This window comes from Amblyomma mixtum, chromosome 5 (assembly GCF_055824585.1).
Source record: "Amblyomma mixtum isolate Tamu chromosome 5, ASM5582458v1, whole genome shotgun sequence".
In the NCBI taxonomy this organism is placed as follows: domain Eukaryota; kingdom Metazoa; phylum Arthropoda; class Arachnida; order Ixodida; family Ixodidae; genus Amblyomma; species Amblyomma mixtum.
In genome coordinates this window covers 65,185,488-65,210,642 of record NC_143016.1, presented here as the reverse complement: position 1 = coordinate 65,210,642, position 25,155 = coordinate 65,185,488, and the positions used below count along the sequence as shown (strand labels likewise).

General features: G+C 44.5%; 1 protein-coding gene across 2 annotated transcripts in view; it reads left to right on the top strand.

Moving 5' to 3' along the window:
- Positions 1-24,951, top strand: part of LOC149342468 (uncharacterized) — a 37,082-nt gene extending 12,131 nt beyond the window's left edge. For both annotated transcript variants that reach the window (XM_089544861.1, XM_089544860.1), the window contains 2 exons: positions 1,092-1,214; positions 23,034-24,951. In XM_089544861.1, coding sequence (XP_089400987.1) covers positions 1,092-1,214; positions 23,034-23,170 — 260 coding nt within the window. In that variant the 3' untranslated portion in view covers positions 23,171-24,951. The remainder of the gene's footprint in view (positions 1-1,091; positions 1,215-23,033) is intronic.
- The last annotated feature ends 204 nt before the right edge of the window (positions 24,952-25,155 follow it).

Sequence of the window (25,155 nt, the reverse complement as noted above, 5' to 3'; positions counted from 1 at the left end):
AGACGTAAAAAGTACACGTGGCGGTATGATACGCGGTTGGTAGGGCGAATCGCTCCTACTGAATCCGCGCCCAAAAAGTAAATCACACTCCTTGAAAATTATGTCCAGAGAGCCTGAACACAAGCGCCTGACAGCTTCAACCGTGATTTTCAATGCTACCACATCTCTTTATACCGCTCTTTATCTTCGTCCAAACACTCACTGGAGTTTCAAGAAGAACGAATGATACGTGGTGGAGTAATATGGTTTCCCAGACGAAGTACTTCAGCAACCTCCACAGCTATGCCTGCTATGTATGAAACGAAGTATATATAGTATTTCAGAGACTATTGTGAAGGCTAGTCCACTGTATTCAGGGAAATCCTCCAATGTGGATGAGATTTGAACTTTACTGGAGGCTGCATTTTGTATGCGCAACAGTGGAGAAGCATTCAGTATATTTAAGAGGAAGTTTTATGCGCTGAAAGGATTTTGGCAATGAAAGGCAAGTACATGAATGCCAGAGGCCAAATATCAGCCGTATTCATCTCTGTACAGTGAAGACAACAGGTTCTGGTGATCCCAGGCTGCTCATTTCAAGTGCCTCTTATCTCTAGTTGCCTCACCCTGTCATCATTTCCAGGTGTAAATTTCGAAATGGAGTTTGTTATTTTACTCCCAGTAGCTGCTGGAGCAGTGGCTGCCAGAGCAAACAGCTACCCATGTAGTGCCAGAACATAAAGTTTTCTTTGTTAGGTTCAAACATTCATACATTGTCCTTAATGTCTTTTTTATTTTTTTAAATAGTGTTTCTGAAATGTTACAGGCAAGCACAGAAATAATAGTTTCTGAATTTTAACACAAAGATGTAGAAGTGAAGTGTCATGTTGTACATTATGCTCTTATGCCTGCATTTTTCACAGCCTCTCGTGTGTTTCAAATGTGGTGCTTTGCCTTTTCTTTTTTTCTTGTTTTTCTTTATAACAAGAGTACGGTGGATTTGTTGCCTTTACTCTTCTGAAGCCAGTTCTGAGACCTCTTTTGCTAAGACAAACATATGTGGTTGCTAAGTGACAAAATAAAACCATCACTCTTCTTCTCTTATGTCCCAGGAAGCCGCTGCAGCCCAAACAACATGTTTCCCTGCCTGGAATCTAAAGTGTGCATTTCCAAGGCACTCTTCTGTGATGGAATTGACCACTGTGGTGACGGCAGCGATGAACCGGACGACTGTGGTGAGAGTGAGCCTTGACCCTTTACCAAACTAAACTTCAAGAATGTGCTAAGGTGGTCTAGCGGCTACAGCGTTCAGCTGCTAAGCACGAGTTCATTGGTTTGATCCCAGCTGGGGTGACTGCATTTCAGCGGAGACAGAACACAAAAACACCCATGCACTGAGATTCAGTGCATATTAAGTAACTACAGGTAACTACTATTAAGTACCTGTCCACATTGTTGCTTTGCCACATAACACTCCGTTGACAACTAACTAAACATTAAGGGGGGACATGGGTCTTAGAACATTTTTTTTTATTTACAGACCAAATACAATGAAACTGCACAGACTTATTCAGTTTTTTCTGCTGATTTCAAATATGCAAATTGTTTATTTCTAGGCCAATTAGTTCCTGTGATATTAATATATATCATGCCATTGTCTGCTCAAACAATAGAAAAAAAATGGGCCACCAGAAATTTAATTTTAGTATGTGGGTAGATACTACAATGTGTGAGGAATGCAACGCTGGGAGCAGTTTTCAGTTTTTTGTCCGTGTGGACAAATGGGCTTAATAGTAAGTTTTCAGGTGAGTTAACCAGACATACCGTGCCAGAAAACACATGACACGCATGAAACCAACTATTACGCCCATTTGTCCACACGGACAAAAAACTGAAAACTGCTTCCAGCGTTGCATTCCTCACACATTGTAGTATCTACCAACATATTAAAATTAAATTTCTGGTGGCCCATCTTTTTTATATTGTTTGAGCAGACAATGACATGATATATAATAATATCTCAGGAACTAATTGGCCTAGAAATAAACAAATTGCATATTTGAAATCAGCAGAAAAAACTGAACAAGTCTGTGCAGTTTCATTGCATTTGGTCTGTAAATAAAAAAAAATGATTTAAGACCCATGTCCCCCCTTAACAATGAACTTGCTGCCACGGCTCAGTGTTTTTAAAAGAGAGCCATTGACTAGGATAATGGAAAGTGTTGAATACTGTTCTCTGTAGTTATGTTAAGTCTCAAGAAAAGGGGAAAAGTGGAAACTATTGTAGCACATTTTCATTGCTGCTTTATTCAGATTGGTGCCTATATGAATTGTTTGCTTACTAGCCTAGCCTCCAGGTTCCAGTTGTAGGTGCAATGTATTTCTGCTCAAGCAAAATCTTCCAAAATAAAAATGAAATTATTTCACATTAAGTCTTCATGGTGAACTGTACATTTTGACCACATTTCTTAACATTTCAATGTCATAGCAAAAATTATTTTGGGAAGATTTTTGCGATTTGAGATTTTTAAATATGCTGTCCATCTTCATTCTATAGCTCAGCCATACATAACTTCATCAGGAGCGGCTTGATACCTCGACAAACTTTTGGTTCTTCCACTCTGATGTAACTTCTATATAAAATGATATGAATGAGACATAGCCAAATTGTTACTCATGTCTGTACTTATTTCATAAAGCCTGCCCAATTTTTCCTCATGTAGATTAGAAAAGGCTGGTGTAGATTAATATGATTACGTTTCTGGGTTTTGCACCACAGAAAAAAAAAAAGAAAGAGACTCAAAGAATGGGACAGACCCACACACTCTAAACCTGCATCTACAGTTAGACTTAGGAAGATGTGCTTGGCTCACCCCCAAAAAATGTGTTATAAGAAAAACACACAAATATATATGCAGCACCAATATAAACAAAAAGCAAGTGCAGGCTCTTTGTACAGATGGCGCAACAGGTACTCCGCATCCAGATAAGGGCAAAGACCTTGTAGGCCTCACGTGTTGTGTTTCTTGGAAACGTGCGTGGATTGCATCCTGCTTTTTTTTGTTGTGCGTGCTTCAAGTGTTTGCGCTGCATTGTCGTGTTTTGGCACAAGCTTCCTTTCTGTACGCAAGGAGGAGCTGCTGCTCCTTTTTGTGATGCTCTGTGCCTCATGAATTTTTTTGCATAGTGCTGCGCTAAAAAAGAAACTCCTGCTAGCTGGTGCTGGGCTATAGATTTTGTGACAACCAGGAAGAGTTGGGGCAAGTTCTGGTTTCACAGTTTTTCAATGGGCATCTTTAGCTTGGCTGCGGCTTGACTGTCATCGACAAGCATAGCAGAAGTCTGTATGCTACATCCTCTATAGTGTTAGATACTTTTCACAAGAAAACAGTAAAGAGTTCACTGAAAAATGAACAAAGACATGACGAACACCAGCCTTTGTGTCTGTCTGCGGTGTCTGTATTTATTCTCATCCATGGTCATCCTTCTCATCCTATTTCTTCTCATAAATGCTAGAAAGCATGCATTATGAAACAGCTCACCAACTAGCCCAGTTGAATGCATTAATGAAAAGCTAGCAGTCATTTTGAGGCCCTGATTGTTGTTCTTCATTGTGAAATGAGTAATATCGCATTTGCTTGCATGTGAGATGCACTCACGAAATGAATGCATCTGTTATGTTCTTTGTAAAAGTATAAATTTTTGCAAGGATATTGCCCCACATAAAAAGTACAACTTCGAAAGGCTCGTAAATATTTTGGGGAAAAATGTGTGCCTATTATGTGAGCGAAGACAAATTTTTTTTTCTTGCATGCAGTTTTGCACCTGCCTAGCTTTAAGAGGGGCTAGTAATGGTGGCCGCTGGTGCTAGCAAAAGGCTGTCCTCAGAAATAGGAGTGATTCATCTTGTTGGCATATGGGGCATGCTCAGTTCTTCGCAGTCACTTGAATCATTTACATACGTCCACAGGTTCGCATGTTTCAAGCACAGGTGGTAGGAACCAGCTGTTCTATTTGACAGCCACTTGACAAAATTTGAATGTGGTGCGGTTGAAGAGGATCATAGAACAGGTTTGGCCAGACAGTAGTAGTTGCAACTACCATAAACGCATCAGGAAGAAGCACAGTTGAAGATTGGCTGCTTCCACAGTTGATAATGTAACATTCAAAGGAAAACTGTTTTTCGGCACCTTTAGGCAACTGCTATCACTTCCCCACGGAATGTGATATTTGTTAGAGGCGTTACCTGCCTCTTGTGTGTTTAATATCTTAATTATACTCCTCTTCAGTGTACTGACATGCCATTCCCTAGCTGAATCCTTATTAACTCTCATTCGCTTGTACTGCTTTTCATTTATAGTTTTTTTTTTTTTTTCATTAGGACAAAGCTTACGATGCTTACAGACATTAAAATTTGGATCCATTTTTCAGATATGAGGATGATGTATTTTTATGGTGCAAGGGCAGCTTTGCCCAAAGAGCACCTTGGTCAATAGGCCACTCAGTCAATAGGCCACTGCTGTGGATATAGAAGAATTAAGGTGGAGATTACACGATCACTGCAGTCTTCCCACTGAGGACGAAAAAAAAAAGTTTTAGCTCATTAGAAAGATAAATACATTCACGTTTCAGCAGCATGCATGGTTAAACACAATAATTGTTGGTGCGAGTGGAGGGAGCAAAAAATGTTGTGCATATAACAATACTTCTGTTTGACTTGCCTGCTTACAGGATGCATCTGGGAAAAACTAAGGCTCAGCCCTATGGGTCGTGTTTTTGCGATGACTATTAACTTTGAGCAACGAAAACTAAAGAACTACTAAGTCCGGCTGAAAGAAATTTTGCACTCGTAACAAAATGTGCCTGTCCCACAAATGTGGCAAATATGCATGTGTTCTTTCAATTAGACGGGAAGCTCTTGAACCTCTAATATGTGTCATTTTTGCCATTTTCGGTCTTTTGGAAAGCACTGGGTCTAAATAACTATCCACTGGAGCCAAAACCCGCTCTCAGCGTACCAAGAGTAACATTTCATCTCAATACTGCAGAAGTAGCCCTCTTCTGGTGCAGCAGTTCTTTCCAAATGCACCTACAAGTAGGCAAGTCGAACAAAAGTACTTTTTTATGCACTACGTTTTTTGCTCACTCCATTCGTACCAAAAGTTTTTGCTACTAACAGCACACACCTTTGAAACGCAAATACATTTATCTTTCTAATGAGCAAAAATTCGTTTTTCTCTCATAAGCAGAAAGACTACAGCCAGTGCTTAAAATCGGGCTCCATCAAAGGGTGGTCTCTGGTATTTTTGTTTGTGTGGTTTTTGAGGAATGGAAATGGCACAGTAACTGTCTCACTTCTCAGTGGACACCTCAACTGCACAGTGAGGGAAGGAAAGAAGATGGGAGTGAAAGAAGAGAGGGAGAAAGAGGTGCCACAGTGGAAAGCTCCAGAAAAAGTGGTAGGGGTTTAACGTAGTTCATCCTTAAAGGGGCTCTGAAACACCTTCTGAGGAGAGCACATCACCTCACTCAATCACTGCATTATATTGTCATGAACGTCTGAGCCAAATAATACACTTCTACATGAAGCAGAGAACCCACAATCATGCGTGACAGTTGGCAAGTCCTTTCTGGTGACATTTGCATGCTCGCACCTTTCTCCATTGCAACACTCCTGCGTATATCAGTTCAGAGATGGCTATTGGTCAGATTCTTTCAGACGTCAGGCAGCTATCATGGCCGTGGCCAATAAGTGGTATAGCTGTGGCAGGTCAGGAAGCTTTGCCCCCGGTGGTGGGGCCGGTGCTTTGAGCGTGCAAACAGTGACGAAAGAAGAGGTAAAGGCACGAAGACGCTGAAATTTAAATCTTGACTCCAGATAACTCGGCTTCTATAAAGCGCACCAAAAATATTGTTGTTGGAAGATATTCATGAAGCAACATTCTTTAACATCACAGGCATGCCACAGCTTTATTAAAGCCCCTTTCAGAGCCCCTTTAAGTGTATGATGTGATAGCTTTAGTCAGTTAATGCCCATATAACAAAATTGGTCATTCTCTACTTGACATCCATAGGTCAGAGCGAGTCCTCATACCACTCCTGGTGCAGTGGTGCGGCAGTTAAGCAATGCGCCACTGCACTGGCAGGTGGCTGTTTCTGTCGCAGCCACCGGTAGGAATTGTGTGACCCCTAATGCTCTTCCCGAGCAACCTCTCATGACCAATCGTTAATTTAACCACCACCTGGCTCTCATTGGCTACAGCTGGTGCGAGTAACTTGGGTAAGCTCGGGTTAGTTCGGAGCATGGGACAAGACAATACCACATTCTTGCTCGGGACTGGTAAGTCTGGAGTAATGCTTTCGCACTAATATTTTACCCCACCTGGAGCTTTAACACGTTCGAACTCAGGTACTCCGACTCACTAGACGAGCGCCCTAGCTACTGCGCCACCGCAGTGGGTGAATGAGCACAGGTGGAGAGAGAATTAAAGAGGGAGAGACAGAATACGGCTGGAGGCCTGTTTTACACATCGTCTTATACAAAGATGAGAAATCCTTTTTAAAGGTTGTTGTTTGCTCAGTTCATCACACAGACCTGAAACAAGTGATCCCGACACTCTGCCAGTGAGCTTGAGCTTGTTGTCACGTGTTACTGTGTAGCCTTGGAGCTGAGTAGCCAGCTTGATCTGGACTGACTTGTGGCGTGAGGACATGGGTTTCCCTTCTTTCAGCTTTTGTGTAGTGCTGCCGGCTTTTAATTTTTCTCCAACTCAGGTTTTAGAAAACATGTTAATTATTCTAGCTAGAAATCGCGGTGAAATTTTTTAAACGATAGAGAAGAAATGTTCCGACCACCCCTGGCAGTAAGAATATAAAATGGTCGCCTACTTCGGATTCATGCAGTCCCAGATTCTAGAACAGGTGTCCTTAGATCCCTTGTCAATAGTGGTAGGGGGGTCGAGACCCCCGAGACCCCTGCACTTTAAGCACTGACTACAATGATTACGCAAACATCATGCAAAATAGCCAGTGGCCATGCAAGTTTAAGCTTCAACTACACTTTTTTGAATAGCAAGAGCTCAAAGGATCAAAAAGAGGAAACTGACATGCCTGCATAAAAACAGTTTCCCCTCTAGCGTTCTTTAAACCACACGCAGATGTGACGTCGTGGTACAGTGCGATTTGGTCGAAGTTTGCATAGTACATATACACCCATTTTGCTTCCAGCAATACATGTTTTATGTAAATGCTCATTGCGTGTTGTGTATGTTAAGGACAGGACAGAGTTAGCAGGCTGTAGAAGCTGCAAAAACCTGGAATTGAGAGATGAGGATAATGAGTACCGACAGTGACTATGAGGATGGTGTTCTTTGTTCTACCACTGCCCTCCAGTACACCTTAGGGCTGCTGGATAACGTACAGCCACAGGATGAGCTTGTCGCAGTTGATCTTATTGAAACTGTTGCAGAAGCCTGGTTGTAAATGTTTTTGTCAGCAGCAGACGTAGTCAGGATTTTTTGGGGGGGAGGGACCCGAGGAAAATTCTTGCACAGGAGGAGAAAGCTCAGCAGGAGCACTGCTAACAGAATTTGGGGGCAGGGGGGTGACTGAGCTCAATTTCGGGCAAAGGGGATGGCTGGGGCGCCTTTCAGGCCCCTCCCTTGAATACATGCCTGGTGGTGGAGAAGCAGCCTTTGGTCTTGCACGCCGATGCCATGATTTTGCGAAATGGTCCTATTACTGCAGTTGCAGGGAAAGAAACGAAATGAAGCAAAAAATAAATTCAAATAAAGTCTTCAGACGTATTTGCCCCAAATTCTAAAATTATTTATATTCTCTAAGATTCTAAAATACATTCATTCGACTACTCAGCGAAAGTTTTCTTGTTTCATCTAGTGTACTATCTGTCACCGACTTTTAGAGGATGGTTAAGTGGTATCTGGAGCTGCATAGCATGAAATAAACTTATTATAGCATTTGATCCATGGTTTCATTTGTGCTTCAGAACAGTGTCAGCAGTATCAGATGACTGCACTGATAAGGGGACTCTACTGCTAATGAGGGGAAAACTGGGTGCACCTCCTGGTAAAAAATTCATCTCTTAGCTCTCCACAGAGGAAGAGCGAGCCCAACGAGAGCACTGCTAAATGAGCTTTGAAGTGGGCTAGCTTAAGCATTGTAGTCAATTAGAACTATGCAACTGCGATTATATTGCAATTTCTTCATGCCTCACGTGACCTAAACACTTCTTACATGCCACAGCCATCGTTTGGTAGTTGAAACCGCAACTGAAACAGCATAAAGAAGAAATTCAATTTTAAATCAGTTGGTAACTGTTGAGGAACACCAAGGGTGATCCATGTATATGCATAACTAGAAAGAGGAAAACATGCCAGCAAATACTCGATGTCTTTACTCATAACTAACCAAAATCCACTGCAACGGTATGGTACAAGCCAAAAAATCTTACCTTATATCAGTAGAATCAGGCATGGCATTACTGGTTAAAAATGGAATTCTAATCATTGGCACTATCAGTCACATTAAGCAACATGAAGAAGTGTCTTATAGTGGAACTTTGGTGCTGCAAAGAATAACAAAATTTAGATACACATATCCCGCCTGTTGTAAAATGTACTATAGTTTTTATTTTAAGTGTGTTAGTTATCTTAATGTTTTCACTCTCTTCAGAGCAGCTTGTAGTGTAAAAAAAACAAGAAGTTTGCAGCACTACGAAGGTAGTATTGCTGAAAAGCAGTACTAACTTCACGTTGATAAGTGAAATGGTGAAAAAGTGTCAGCCCTCTCACCATGGGGTACATTACTAAAACAAGTTTTGTATACAAGCATGCCTAAGAAAAAAATCATATGGATGTGTACATATTGCCATAAAGTAGTCAAATAGTCCTTTCATGCTGTATCTGTCCTCGGTAAATCAGTTTTGGCCAGATCCAGTCACTTTCACACTCACTTATTACTGTTTGCATCGTTGTGATACATGAAAGCAAGAGCTTTCACTAATGGAAAAAGCCTTCCGTATGTTATGTAGCAATCTTAATGTTACTGTTGTAGAATCGAATGATGGTGACAACAGTTTCCACCATGCCCCAAAAATTAGCCTCCTTAAATATTGGTTGTTGACTATTTATTAGAAAACATGCCAATTTTAATAACTCACTTCAACACTGGCAGGTAGCAAAACAGTGAATTGTTCACTAGTACATAAGACCTTTGCATGAGGTACCGATATCAACTTACAAAATCCAAGAAACAGCTGCGCAATGCAGGAACATTAAAAAAATTAACCTAGAAAGCAAGAGCTGAAATTCAGTCAGGCACGATATACGAAATGCATAGCAGGAGTGTAGCAGGTAGCAGGTCGGGAAACTGCTGCCCCCTTCATTTCTAATAAATGGTCAACAACCAATAAGTTTTATCTTGTATCTTAGACCCAACTCTGCTTTACCCTAGCATATTGGAGGTCTTTGAACTGGTTGGACATTATAGCACGTCAAACAAAGAGTTCACGCATCTGCACAACTGGTACTGGTCTAGTCCAACAATCTGCTTTCATTGCAACATTTTGATACACTGTCTGGACTGTCCCATTTAAATCTCTTATATTTCTCTACGTGATATGAGAAAAAAAAGACAGCAGTTCATTCAGCATCATCTTTTAACTAAAGTCTTGGTGCACCATAATCACATCTGACCAAAACAACCTAGCCTTGCATGGAAAAGGCACGCTCCGCAAGTTGAATTTAAAGTAAGAAGGACATTAAATTTTATTACACAGTTTTGAAACTGCACCCTTAAAAAAGTAAAGAAGTTTGTTATTTCACTCACATTCAGCCAAAACTGGAACATGCTTGTGTCATTCGAAACATCGAAACTTTACATACATCACTGCTCGAACAGATACAAAATGTGCAGTGGATTTGTACCTTGGGTTAACACCTTACTAGTCCTGTTGCCGATGTTCAAACAAGGCTGGTATGGGACCTATCTATACTCATCAAAACTACTCTTTTTACAGATGCTTTGCAAAATTTATTACGGCAAAATTAGACTAAATAGAACAGTTTATTTGCTTCGCCATTTTTTATCAAACAGAAATCTTCATGGGCGGAAAATCAGGGAAGTGGAATGCAGGACTACGGCATTTGAAAGTGTATTTTCTTGCAGTCATAGTCAGTAGCTGGAATTGATTGCCTTGAAAAGTACTCCCACTATCACATATGTAAATGTGCGTAAAGTTGTCGTTGGTTTTGCTGTTGTTGTGCGTCGTTTTTCCTTTTGAATCACATAGTTCCAGTGGCCCCTAGGGCTAATTATGTATTTTCAGCCCTCCAGGCATTGCAGGTATGTACTAAAAACTTAAAATATTGCTACGGGTCGACTCATAGAATATGAGGCAGACGAAGTGTGAGGGCGCTTGGCGCGTGCTCGGGCTCCGAATCCTGTGCAGTGGCCTGTGTTTTGGCATCCGGTGTGCCCTGTGCTTATGTTGTGATCGCTGTGAGTGTACCAGTGTTTTGCGTGGTGTGTACGCCTCCTGCCATGTAACATCTTGGTGGAGGTGAGGACTTTCCCCTTCCCCTTGTTCTGGCCTATCCCACCACAGAGCTTCGCAGCGGTCACTACACCGGGACCGCTACAATGACGCAGCCCAGAGACTCGCGAAGTCCCACTGCCACTACATTCATGGTCATGGCTCATCCCCGTGACCCTGACATCTTTTCCGGTGCTTCAACTGAAAACGTCGACAGATGGATCTTGATGTGCGAACGCGTCAGCACCCATAACACGTGACCCCACCATAATGCTGGCAAATGTCATTTTCTATTTGTCTGGCACAGCGAGGCAATGGTACGACACCCATGGGGACAAATTAACGAGTTGGAACATCTTCAAAGAAAAGCTTCGTGCTCTCTTCGGACCTCCAGATGCTTCGAAGCTTGCAGCCCACAAACACCTTGAGTCGCGTGCACAGTCCTCCAGTGAAAGTTACATCACGTACCTTCAAGACGTGCTTGCCTTATGTCACCAGGTTGACACCGCCATGTCGGAATCCAAAAAGGTGGGCCACATCCTCAAAGGGATTGCGGACGATGCTTTAAATTTGCTTCTCTGCAAAGGCTGTGATACCGTGGATGCCCTTATTAACCCTTTCACTGCCAGGTTTTTTTAATCACAGCTGCACACACCCTGCCGGGTTTTTTTGCATGTTAGTTTCCTGGAACTTTTTTGCTAGTAACGCACTAAAATGCTCGGCAGGGGATGTAGACATGTTTATTCAGGATAATCTTATACTGAATCAAATCTTCCGAATCAGTTGTACTGAATCAAATCTTCCAGCACCAATCGGGCCTGTCGGATTTCCTCTTCTTACGCGGATTTTTCGGTGGAAGGGGGACTTCATCGCTGTCATCACTCGACAAGGCACTTAGGTGGGCTCCTTCCTCGTTCTCATTATCATTGGACTCCGAATTCACAAGCAGTTTTGAATTTCTTCGTCCGTCAAAGCGCGGACGAGTGTGGCACATTGCCTCACAAGGCGGCTGTGCGGAAACCAAAACGAAGCGACTCGGATGTGGAAACATGCACGCTATCTGTTGTGTAAAATTTACCCTACAAAATCTATGAGTTTATAGCGTCTCTCCATAGATGGCACTACATGTTTGCATCGTTTATTTTACACGAGTATTATCGGGAGTGGCAGGGGGTGAGTTCTGTTTCCGGATACCATGTTCGGGTTCAGAACGGGGCTCTCCACGCAAGACGTGATGCTCCAGTTAAGAGACACGGTACTAAAACAAATATCAGGCATCCCCGCAGGGAGGCGTCTGCAGCATGCAGACGTTGGTGAGTGGCGACACCACGGGGTTAACCCGAGCATCCGCAGGGACATCCCCTCAGGGGGATGATGGTGAACAATGCGTCACCACGGACCCGAGCATCCGCGCTTAGCCGTGCGTGGCATCGCCGTGTCCGGGGAAAAGGGGATCCTGGTGGTTGAGCCGATGCCGAGCGTTTGGACCCTTAAGGCCCCTCGGCGGAGGCAACACACCACTTTGGCCCCAGCTTCCTGTAGACGGCACCTCCGGCCTGACCCGACCGGGGGAAATCGGCAGTCGCCTTTTCCTGTCCTCCCCTGTACCTTTCACTTTCCTATTTCCTTTCTTACAACTTTCCTGTATCCTCCTCTCTTCTTTGTTTTTTTCTTTTTCCTGGCGGCGAGGGTTAACCGTGTGTGACCAACTACCCTGAGTTGAGTCATATTAGGTTATAGTTAAGGTGTACAGCTGGCGTGGGCAGGACTTTCTTTCAAGTACCTGTTGCGTCCCCTTGTTGGACTCCATGGTGGGTGGCTGGCACCATGACCGAAAAACTACATTTTTTTATGGCTCCCCCCCTTTCAAAACTTGATCGCTCTCTCAAGAGAGGGCGGACCGAAGCAGATGACTTTTTCCAGAAAAGAAAAGTATCCTTTCCAAAATTTCATGTCATTCACAGTAAAGCAGAAGAAACACAAGCAAGGATAATATCCCCATTCCAAGTCTCAAAACGCTTGACGGATGCCTTAGGCCTTGGCTACAAGGTGTCAAAAATGGCCAGTGGCGACTTACTTCTTGAACTGCGCGACAGCATACAACACTCAAAAGTTGCAACAATTGTATCCATTGGGGACATCCCTGTCTCTGTGACCCCACATCGGTCTCTGAATACTGTACGAGGCGTCATCTCTGAAATAGATTTTGTCCACCTTTCTGAAAAGGAAATGCTCGAAGGACTTACTGACCAAGAAGTTATAGACGTCCACCGGATCAAGATCCGGAAGGATGGCAAAGAAGTGGACACCAAACACCTGATCTTGACATTCAACATGAGCACATTGCCCGAATCCATTGAAGTAGGCTACCTGAAAATAAATGTAAGACCGTATATTCCCAACCCACGCAGATGTTTCAACTGCCAGAGATTTGGCCACGGCTCCCAGAGTTGTCGCGGCCGCAAAACTTGCGCAAAATGCTCTTCGAAGGACCACCAATCCGAAGAATGTGTTGCTAACCTACGGTGTGCAAACTGTGATGGCGACCATGCTGCCTACTCCAGGGCTTGTCCGTCCTGGAAAAAAGAGAAAGAAATCATTACTCTCAAGACTACGCAAAACATTTCTTTCAAAGAAGCAAGAAGGCAATACTCTCAAACAAACAAATTCACCTTCACTGCAAAAACAAACTTCGCCGATGTGGTGCGTGGGCGCGGCGCACCACACCAGGCTTCGGCACCTGTCCAGGCCACACGTAGTGAGCCTGTGGCGGGGCCATCCGCGCCGTCTGGTGGAGTAGCTCACGCTACTCCGCCTACCCCAAAGGAGGGGACGCAGACCCCCGGGTCGGCGGGCCCAAAGACCTCTTCCCACAGGTCGAGGTCAAATTCGAAAATCAATGTGCCTCCTGCACGGTCGTCCAGTGCCTCCGCAGAGGCGATGGACACGACCCCGGGCAGCCCCTCGCCGTCCACGTCGGACGGTCGGCGGAGCTCCCTGGATCGGTCAAAAAGAGACAGGCCCCGAGTCACGGGGCCATAAACAACTTGATCTAGTTTTTTCAATCAGTACAAACACAAAACTAAGATGGCTTTCATAATACAATGGAACTGTAGAGGAATGTTGAGGAACTACAGTGATATAACTCATATTCTAGGGTCAGTGATGCCTCTAGCCCTATGTCTCCAGGAGACCAATCTTGGTCCACAACATTCAAATATCTTAAAACATTACACAACTTTTAGGCGTGATCGCGAACATGCAAATAGACTCTCGGGAGGCGTCGCAATCATCATCCAAAGCGGCGTCCCGGCTCAAGAAATCAAACTGAAAACAAAACTTGAGGCGGTTGCGGTTAGCGTCATCAGCTACAAAACCATTACAATATGTTCTGTATATCTTCCCCCACACATCACATTAACATGCCAAGATCTAGAAGGCCTGATCGATGAACTGCCGGAGCCATTCCTGGTAGTTGGCGATTTTAACGCTCACTCTCCGTTTTGGGGAAGCGAACGCTGTGACTCTAGAGGCCAAACAATCGAAGATTTCATACTTTCGAATAATATCTGTCTTTTAAATACGGGAAAAGCCACATATTGCTGTCCAAGCACAGCAAAAATGAGCTCTCTCGATTTAGCTTTCGCATCACCATTACTTTTTAACGATTTTAAATGGGATGTTTTAAATGACCCCATGGGCAGCGATCACTTACCTACCATCATCAGGCTCTCATCGTCGACTCCAATCATCCCCACAAGGCCACGGCGCTGGAAAATTCAGCTCGCCGACTGGTCACTTTTTACAAAAAGTGCCACTCTGGAAAAGGAATTTTGTGACGACCTTAGCACAGATGAAATTAATGAGAAGTTTACTGAATGCATAATATCGGCCGCAACACTCGCTATACCACAAACAACAGGACTTGCACAAAAGAAACACAAAGTGTGGTGGACAAAAGAATGCACATTAGCAAAAAAACAACAAAAGAAAGCCTGGAGCGCTCTGCGTCGATATCCCACTGCAGAGAACCTACTCACCTTTAAGAAGGCAAAAGCCAGAGCGCGGTATGTGCGAAGAAATGCAGAGAAAACCTCTTGGCAGAAATATGTCTCCTCAATAAATAGTTCAATAACATCAAAGAAAATGTGGGAAAAAGTTCGTAAATTTACTGGTGACCATACCCCTTTCACACTTCCTCTCTTGACGGCACCCGGGACACAAACATCTTTAGAAGAACAGGCCAACATACTGGGCAAGCATTTTGCTAAGATCTCAAGCTCATCCAACTACACAAACACATTTCAGAAACACAAATCAATAGCTGAAAAACAAAAATTTCCATCTGGAGCAGGTGTACATGAGGATTATAACCAGCCTCTCACACTACAAGAATTAAATAAAGTATTATCTTCTGGAAAAAAGACAGCACCAGGACCAGACAACGTGCATTACGCTATGCTTGCACATCTCTCCGAGGCTGCTGTAGAGGCACTGTTAAAATTCTTTAATAAAATCTGGATAACTGGAAATATACCTGACGAGTGGAAAAAAGCAGTCATAATACCTTTTCTCAAACCCGGAAAACCACCAACAAGTCCTAGCAGTTACAGACCAATAGCCCTCACCAGCTGCATTGCTAAATCTTTCGTAAGTGTAATAAACATTAGACTAACCTTCGTACTTGAATCTCGGCAACTACTAGATAAACACCAATGTGGGTTTAAGAAAACATGCTCCACCACAGATCATCTTGTCCGCCTAGAAAACACCATCCGGGAGGCGTTCATCCACAAGCAGCACTGTATTGGGGTCTTCTTCGACTTGGAGAAGGCCTACGATACTACGTGGAAGTTCGGCATCCTCCGTGACCTAGCAGAGCTAGGTATCCGCGGCAGGATGTTGAACTGCTTGAACGACTTCCTGGCTAACCGCACATTCCGAGTCCGCCTAGGAGCAACTCTCTCCATGACTTTCACCCAAGAGAACGGCGTACCCCAGGGGTGCATTCTAAGCACGACACTCTTCATAGTAAAAATGAATTCCTTAGCTAAAGTAATACCCAAGTCCATAATGTATTCAGTCTATGTAGATGACCTACAAATAGCATGCACGTCCTCTAGCATATCAACCTGTGAGAGACAAATACAAATCACACTAAATAAACTAGGTGCTTGGGCAGACATAAATGGGTTTAAATTTTCTCCTCAAAAAACAGTAGCTGTTATTTTTTCATTGCGACGAGGCCTTCAGGTCGATCCCAGTCTATACTTGAATCACACTGCGCTACCAATTAAACTAGAACACAAATTTTTAGGCGTAACTTTCGACAAGAAACTCACATTTCTACCACATATTAACAACCTTAAAAAGAAAGCTTCTCAAGCCCTCAATATCTTAAAAGTTCTCTCACGGAAGCGGTGGGGGTCCGATAGAGCAAGCCTTTTACAAATATATCGCTCTCTGGTGCGCTCCAAGCTGGACTACGGGTGCATAGTATATGGTTCGGCAAGAGCATCCTACTTAAAAAGATTAGACCCCATTCATAATCTTGGTCTGCGCCTATCATCTGGAGCATACAGAACATCACCAGTAGTTAGCCTTTACGTTGAAACTAATGAAGCCGCTCTTGAGGATCGAAGAATCGCCCTTACATGCTCATATGTCTTAAAAATCCGTTCTCTTCCGAAACATCTCTGCCATCCAGTTGTCACCAAGTGCCCATCTAAAAGATTATTCATCAACAAACCACATTCTATCAGACCATTACTATTGCGCTTTGAAGACAAATGTGAAGAGCTAACAGTACTAGATGCCCTACCGAATATTGCACAAAGGAATGAATATTTACCACCATGGTACAGCCTGCCTTCAGTATGTGACCTCACAATGACACATTTAGATAAAAAGCAAACGCCAAATGAGTACATATTACAGGAATTCTTTGCACTACAAGAAAAGTATGACACTTACATTGAATTTTATACCGATGGCTCAAAAACAGAAAATCACGTTGGAAGTGCAGTAATCCAAGGAAAAAACAAACAGATAATGCGACTACCAGAATGCGCATCGGTTTTTACTGCTGAGTGTTATGCCATCTTTGTAGCTGTGGAAAAAATAGTAAGAGAGAATATCAAAAATAGCATCATTTACACCGATTCCCTGAGTATGCTCAAAGCACTGCACTCCAGAAATGCTGCTGAACCCATAATAGGTAACATCATACATAACATTGTTAAAATCACAAAACAAAAACGTAACATTAAATTCTGCTGGGTTCCTAGCCATGTTGGAATCGTAGGTAATGAAAAAGCAGATGTATGCGCTGCACAAGCCCGGAATGGCCAAATAAAACAAGTGAGCATACCGCACAGGGATTGCTTAAAGTTTATCAACAGTAAACTCAGAAATAAGTGGCAGGCCGCATGGCAAGATCACGTAAACAACAAATTACATTCTGTGAAACCAATTTTAGGGGAATGGCAATCATGTAGGCATCAAGAACGTTTTACCGAAGTTATTTTATGTCGGCTCCGCATTGGACACACCCACCTCACGCACAACTTTCTGCTAGCCAAACAAAACAAACCTCTCTGTGAAATGTGTGGTGCTGAACTCACAGTGAACCACATTTTAATTTCATGCATAAAATTAGAAGAACTAAGAAAGAAATATTTCACAACATTTTACAGGGAAAGCATCCCATTACACCCCATGCTACTCTTAGGTGATCGAGCACTGGTTGACATTTCATGTATTTTTAGGTTTCTCAAGGAAGCCAACGTTTTAAACAAACTCTAAGTATTTTTAAAAAGCTTCACCATTAACAAAAACTCTAACCTTGAGGTTGGCGCAGCATAGCCTCAGTTGCTTTTGCGCCATAAAAATCAATATAACTAACTAACTAAATATCAGGCACTCGAGAAGGCGTAATCTTGGCCGTAGACCTCAAGGGGGCCTTCGACAACATCGGCCACAATGCCATTCTCACAGAACTCTCGGCAACAAACTGTGGGGAGAGGATCTTCGCATACGTAAAGGCCTTCCTGTCTAACAGAACAGCAACGATCGGCATCAACAACATTAGGTCAGAAAAGAAGACGACGCCCAACAGAGGGACGCCACAAGGATCCATCATCTCACCTTTGCTCTTTAACATAGCAATGATTGGATTAACTAGGAGACTGAAAAACATCAAAGATGTAGAACATTCAATTTATGCGGACGACATCACAGTGTGGACGACAAAAGGATCGACGGGAAACAAGCAAGAAATACTGCAAAGAGCGGCGGATGAGATCGGTCAATTTGCTTTATTTAGCGGGATGCAGTGCTCCCCTGAAAAATCAGAATTTATTAGACTTCACAAAAATAAAGAGGACAGGGGAACGATAGAATTAGAGATAGATGGACAACCCGTAAGAAGGACAAATAAGCTTCGCATCTTGGGAATGTGGCTGCAGGAGAAAGGCAAACGGGACCATACCATCCAGCTCTTGGAACACTCCACGAAACAGATATGCAGGATGTTAAGCCGGATTACGAACAAGAGAAAAGGGGTGAAGGAGCGAGATGCGTTATGGATCACTTCTGCGCTCATCATACCGAGGATGACGTACGCGCTTCCGTGCCTACAACCTAACAAAGGGGAAAAGAACAAAATGGAAACATGCATCAGAAGGGCGTATAAGCAAGCCTTAGGCGTCATGACCTGCACCTCGACAGAGAAGCTGATGAACATGGGGGTGTACGGCACCTATGAGGAGCACAGCGAAACCATGCTCAGATTTCAAATGGAAAGATTTAAAAGAACAGCCGCTGGCCGCGCACTACTGATCAAGCTAGGATACCCGGCAGAAGACGAGGGCGAAGACAAGACAGACATTGACAGCCAAATTAGGAGCACTTTCTTGGTTAAACCAGTGCCCCGAAACATGGACCCGAAGAACCACGAAGGAAGACGGGCGGCGAGATCATTGGAGTTGGACAGGTTCCTAAAGAAGAAACAGATGGTTCTGTATGTTGACGCGTCCAAGTACAGAACGAAGGAAAACGCTAGGGCGGTAGCAGTAGTGAACGCCAATGGGAATATAGTTACTGGTGCATCAGTGCGCACAAGGACAACACAAGCAGCGGAAGAGATCGCCATAGCTCTAGCCCTGACTGAAGCCAATCGGCAGGGACTGAGTTACTGGATAGCCACGGATTCTCAGGCTGCAGCAAGGGCATACAGAGATGGAAGGATCGGCCAAAAAGCCGCGAGTATCCTCTTCGAACAAAAACAACACAGACATGGATCAAACAACACAAACATTCAACACACCATCATTTGGGTCCCTGACACTGGGGTTGAGGGAAATCTCATGGCAGACAGCGTTGTCCGAGGGTTCACGAACCGGAGGGCGGGTTTGCCGGTGGAACCCTTCAGCACGCCAGAATCTTACGGGGAGGCAATGAAGGCGTTGTTGGGAGCGCGCAAGAAGTACTCGGCTCCGGCGGATATCCTCGACAGAGAGCAGGCCACCACGCTCAGATGACTACAAACAGACACCTACCCAAGCAGAGCCATGTATCACAAAATGTGGCCGAACAGATACGCGAAAGAGTGCGTGTGGTGTGGGGGCTACGCCACAACGTACCAGCCCCTGCGAAAAAAGCCCTTTACTACCAAAGGTAAATAGCCCTAGTCTAGAGCAGTGGGAGGCCCTCCTGGCTGACTCCGACCCGAGCACACAGCTTATGCTGGTGACGAGGGCCAAGGCAGCGGCGGAGGCCAACGGTATCCTGGACTAGGGAAGACCGACCACTGTAGCTCCACATCTATCTATCTCCATCCCCCTACTCCCTAACTCTTCCTTTTGAAAAAAAAAAAAAAAGTTTTTACTACTACTACTAAAAAGCCAAAACGAGTTAACTCGGGAGAGGCAGGGGGTGTGCTTATGTGGTAGCCTGAGTTATCTCGGGAGTGGCAGTGAAAGGGTTAAAGGAGTGCCGTCTCTTCGAGCAAGTAAAGAGCCGGCGCATATTTCCACAGTTTCAATGACGTCCCTGTACGGCCGCCACATCTTCGTGTGTTATGCAGCAGCCACCCACTAGCACACCTCCCACTTCACCTCTCAACATCACCGACACAGTCACCCGCATCGTTCACCGCGAAATGGGGGGCCTGTGCACATGCGGCGCCCAACCTACTGTCCCCACTCACCCCTTGCCCGATGTGTCCCTTATTCAAGCCGTCTTGCGAGAGGAACTTGCAAATTTGGATCTCGCACCTGCTATCTGTTCCGTTGGAAACTCCAGCATCCGGCCACCAAGCAGGAATGTTTTCCGTCCCAGGGCTCCGTACTTTCATCACTATCGAAATCCAGCCGAGTGGCGGACGCCTAATGATCGCCCAATATGTTTCAACTGTTCCTGTGTCGGCCGCATTTCCTGGCACTGCCGCAATAGATGGTTTCCGACTCCTCGCACCGAGCTTTCCTATGACAACCGTTCAGATATGCCCCGCCATTTTCCGTCCCCACCACCTCCTGACCAATCATATTCAGCCAACGATCTCGCCAGCTCCCGCCCACGTCGTTCTTCCCGCTCTCCATCTCCACGAGCCCGTCGTTTCCAATCCCCGCAGCTCCCTCGATCCTTGGCTGCAGCCTCATACGACCGCTCTGACTTGGAAAACTAGCTGATGCAGCTCTCGGAGGTGACGCTGCATCCACGACCAGGCCCACAAATCCTCTACAGACCTCTCACTTGAACCAACTAGACGTTTGTGTTGATGGTATTCCCGTGCGTGCGCTTATGAACACTGGAGCACATATCTCTGTCATGAGTGCAAACCTTTGTCGTTGTTTACGTAAAGTTCTCACGCCGGCTCGGTCTCGGGTGCGTGTCGCGGACGGCGGAACAGTTAGTGTTGACGGACTCTGCACTGCACGCGTTAGTGTTGCTGGCCATGACCTCCCGGTGTAGTTCAATGTTTTGAACCCTTGTGCTCATGACCTCATCCTCGGCCTCGATTTCCTATCAGAACACTCTGCCCTGATAGACTGCTCGCAAGGCGTCCTGCACCTAGATCTCCCAACCGTCGATCCTGAACCCTTGCATTCTCCCCGACTGTATTCGCCCGACCAAGTTTCTCTGCTCTCACTAGCCACCTCATTCGTTACCCTACGTCCTACCTCCTCAGTCGCCGATGGTGACTAATTAGTTGCACCCATTTGAGATCTCTTGCTGCACCGCAATGTTGCACTGCCCCATACTGTCGCTACAATCAGGGGAAACAGTGTGTCACTGCCGTTAATCAATTTCAGCTTTTCAGCCCAAGTGCTTCCACCTGGCATATGCGTGGCAACGCTAGCCAACATTGCTCAGGTGCTCACAGATCTTCTTAAAAAGAATGTAAGTTTTTTCTGGGGGTCATCCCAAGACCAAGCCTTTGCCCACCTTATAAGAAAGCTTACTACTACACCGGTCTTGGCACACTTTGACGTGTCAGCTCCTATGCAAGTCCGTATACTGATGCTAGTGGTCATGGCATCGAGGCAATCCTTTCCCAGCGTCAATCCGGCACACATCGTGTAATTGCCTACGCTAGCCGCCTCCTATCCCCTTCAGAGAAGAACTGCTCCATTACTGAAAGAGAGTGCTTGGCCCTCGTCTGAGCTGTTGGAAAATTTCGACCCTACCTATATGGCAGGTCATTCACAGTTGTGACAGATCATCATGCACTGTGCTGGCTTTCTTCTCTGAAGGATCCTATCGGTCACCTCGGTCACTGGGCATTACGACTCCAAGAATATGACTACGCTGTGATCTACAAGTCTGGCCGGTTGCACAAAGATGCCGACTGCCTCTCTCGTTACCCTGTTGCCCATACTAATACTCCGCCGAGCGCAAGCGTCATTGACCTGTTCTCTCTATCACCGTTTACAACTATAGGCGAAGAACAGTGTCGGGATGCGGAGCTTCTCTCCATCATTGATCGCCAAACGTCCGTCTAAACCAACCCTTCACTGAACCGCTTTGCTCTCGTTGAAGGTATTTTATATTGCCGGAAATTTCAACCCACTGTTCCTGACCTTCTCCTAGTCGTCCCGAAACACTTACGCACAGTCGTTTTCCACGAACTCCATGACCTCCCGACTGCTGGCCATCTAGGCATTACTCGCACGTACGGCCGCATCCATCGTCGGTTCTTCTGGCCTGGCCTCTACTGCTCAGTGCGCCATTACGTTGGTGCTTGCGATGAGTGTCAGCATCGCAAGCGGCCTGCATCTGCTCCCGCTGGCTTTCTTCAGCCCATTGACATCCCTCCAGAGCCGTTCTACTGTGTCAGCTTGGACCTTCTCGGCCCCTTTCCCGAGTCCACTTCTGGGAACAGATGGGTTGCAGTTGCCACAGATTATGCCACCCGGTAGGCGATAACGCGTGCACTCCCCACGAGTACTGCCGCTGATGTCGCTGACTTTCTTCTTCAGGACGTCATTCTTCATCATGGAGCACCCCACCAACTGCTGACTAACCGTGGCCGCTCCTTCCTTTCAGCAGTGATAAATGAAATTCTTCGCACGTGCTCAACTAAGCACAAGTTGACGACCGTTTACCACCCCCCAAACTAATGGCCTCACTGAGCGACTCAATTGCACGCTTACTGACATGCTCGCCGTGTACGGGGGGCCATGCTACGGGTGGACTCATAGAATATGAGGCAGACGAAGTGTGAGGGCGCTTGGCGCGTGCTTGGGCTCCGAATCCTGTGCAGTGGCCTGTGTTTTGGCATCCGGTGCGCCCTGTGCTTGTGTTGTGATCGCTGTGAGTGTACCATTGTTTCGCGTGATGTGTGTACGCCTCCTGCCATGTAACAATATTTTTGCATTCCTACACACTGAGCAGCACCTAGGCTATAATGTATGCCATAGTGGTGGACCTCAGACCAGCTGAGGTTAACATGATATGCACACAAATATTTTTCATTGAACCTCAGTAAGAATTAATGTGGTTGCCATATTAAGACATAATGAACCAAGCCCACAAACACATACCCTGCAGCAGCAAAATGCCAGTGGCCGAGCAACTGCAGTAAGCACTTTCGAATACATTTGTCTAGCAATGCACTGCAGGAACAATAGCGCAGCAGTTTTTGCCATATAATGCAACCAAAAGAAATGTCTCAAGTCTCAAATGTCTCATGCAAAGTTCTGGAATTTGTAAATTAGTTCACATACCTCTAAATTGTCTTGCAAGGTTGATGTGCGGTCATTCACTATGATGTCACCAAGGGCAACAAAAAATTATCTACACCCAGCAGCTGCTTTCAACTGCGGCAAACATGTAATATTTGATGCAAAAGATGTCTCTTTGCCCTGCCCACAATCAGCCTAAGCAACTGTCCTAAATTTTTTCCAAATTTTTCTGTGCTTCTATTCAAATAGAACTTTTGGTAGCAAAAGAAACAAAGAATTGAGTGACTAAGTTGTGCTGTGCTGTTTGCAACATGCAGAGAGCTTAGACCAGCACACCTGGATTGAATGGGCCCCAATGCTGTGCTGGATATCCGTGTACAGCCTCTTCAGTGCAGTGCTCTTCAAGGTGTACTCGAAGAAAAAGCGGTCCGTCATGGTGTTCAGGAACTTTTGATCGAAGCTGCAACAGTGTGTGTGATCATAGGACACAAAACACACGACCAGCAAAGTGTTTAACAATTCTGCGTGTCCACGGCTTTTCTTTTGAAAATGGAACGGGCATGATCTCTTCTCATTATGGGCAGTAGACTGCTGCAACCAAGCCCTTAGATCCGTGTTGTCCAATATAAAGCAGTTGTGTTGGAAGACTCTGTTGGAAGACTACTTTTACTCTCACCTGTTCAATAACATCAAATATAGAGCAATAACATGTTCTATCAGCAGCCAGAATGGTATTTTGTTTTGTGAATTTAACATTTTGTTCACTCAAACTAAATATAATCAAGTTTTTAAAAAGATGAAGAGCCCTAGGCAAGTGCAGCAAACTCAGTGCTGTTGAGAGTCATATGGCCTAGTCTGCAATACCTTTTTAGTCGTTAATTTGCTCAGATTAACTAGGTAACTTTTTAAGTACTGCAGTCAGGAAAAAAGTGTCAATCTGAGAATTGTAGATCGCCGTGAAAAACAGCTGGCTGAAATATTTGCAACAATGTACCCTTTACATAGCTTTTTTTTGTGGACCCTAAAAGAAAGCATGCAAATTTCATAATCTACACTCTACAGTGGTGCTACTCGAGTGCCCCAGGACGGGCTGTGAGAGTAAGAAGTCCACTTATTTCCACAGCGCTCTCACCGATAAGACTCCATGCTTGTACTGGACATGGAATACGAAATAAATGACTTTTGCACTCCAAGATTGCATTTTGGGCGCTCAAGTATGTTTTGAATTTCATGCGCTTTCTTTTAGCGCCAATTAAAAAAAGATACATGAACGATACTTTCTTGCCAGCATTTCAGCCAGCTGTTTTTCAAGGCGATCTAAAACTTTTATATCGACACTTTTTTTTTCTCAGGCCAATGTTTAAACAGTTATCTATTCCAGTTAATTACCTACTATTAGAGAACAAAAAAAAAACTTGAGGCTAAGCCACATGACTCAACACCAGAGAGTTCGTATCACTTGCCTAGTACACTTAAGCCCTTTTTAAAAACTGTCACATTCAGCTGCGACACCGGATCTACAAACTACAGATGCCATTCTTTTTTTTTTTTACTATGAGGCACTGTACTGCCAAGGATGAACAGTGGCAGTAAATCTACAGAGCAGAAAATGCAGCCAGCAGGAACTGGCTTCCATGCATTTTTGAGTGCCAGGTAAAAAGCCCACATCAAGCAAAGCAAATCGCTAAACTGGAGTGTTTTTGAAAAGTGCAACGGAAAACACTGTTTTCAGTGTTTGTTGCAGTTATTTTCCCGAAAACCTCAATAAAAGCAAATGAAAGCAAAGGTTCAAGGGCATGAATTTCAGCACAAAAACAAGCATGACCTGTCATATTGCCACATTTAAGTTTAGGCATAAAATATTTCGAAGTAAATGTACATTTATGCCAACAAACTGCACTGTTCATCACCGCCTTGCTGTGGCGACTAAGGAATTTGTTTCTTTCCATATTCACATTTTATGTAACACTAGCAGCATTATTTGCTCTGAAATGCATGCTGGCACCAATAGACCCATTGCTGAGCAGTTGAATTTAGAGCTCATTCAGCAGTTTTTATTTTCCTCCATTACCTCAGACTATTTCAAGGATGCAGCCCCCATCCCCCCTACTTCCCCAAAGCTTTCAGAGGCTGGAGAAACCTTACCCGGTAAATGGTATAGAATAGCGCTCAAGGAAGACTTTGAAAGCAGCTCTAAACTATCCAAGAATAGCCAGACTCTATGAACACATGAAAACTCGAAGACTAATATGGGAGAGCTTGGCTGAAACTTTCATAAACTTTCCTTATGAGCATCTCTTTCTTAGCAAAGTCGCGAGGTTATTTTACTATGCTGTGTGTTACTGCTTGTAAAAAATGTAGAGCACAGCCAATCAACTTACTTTTTACAAAACACTCCAGGCATGGAAAAACACTTGACTGGCACTTGATGCTAATGCT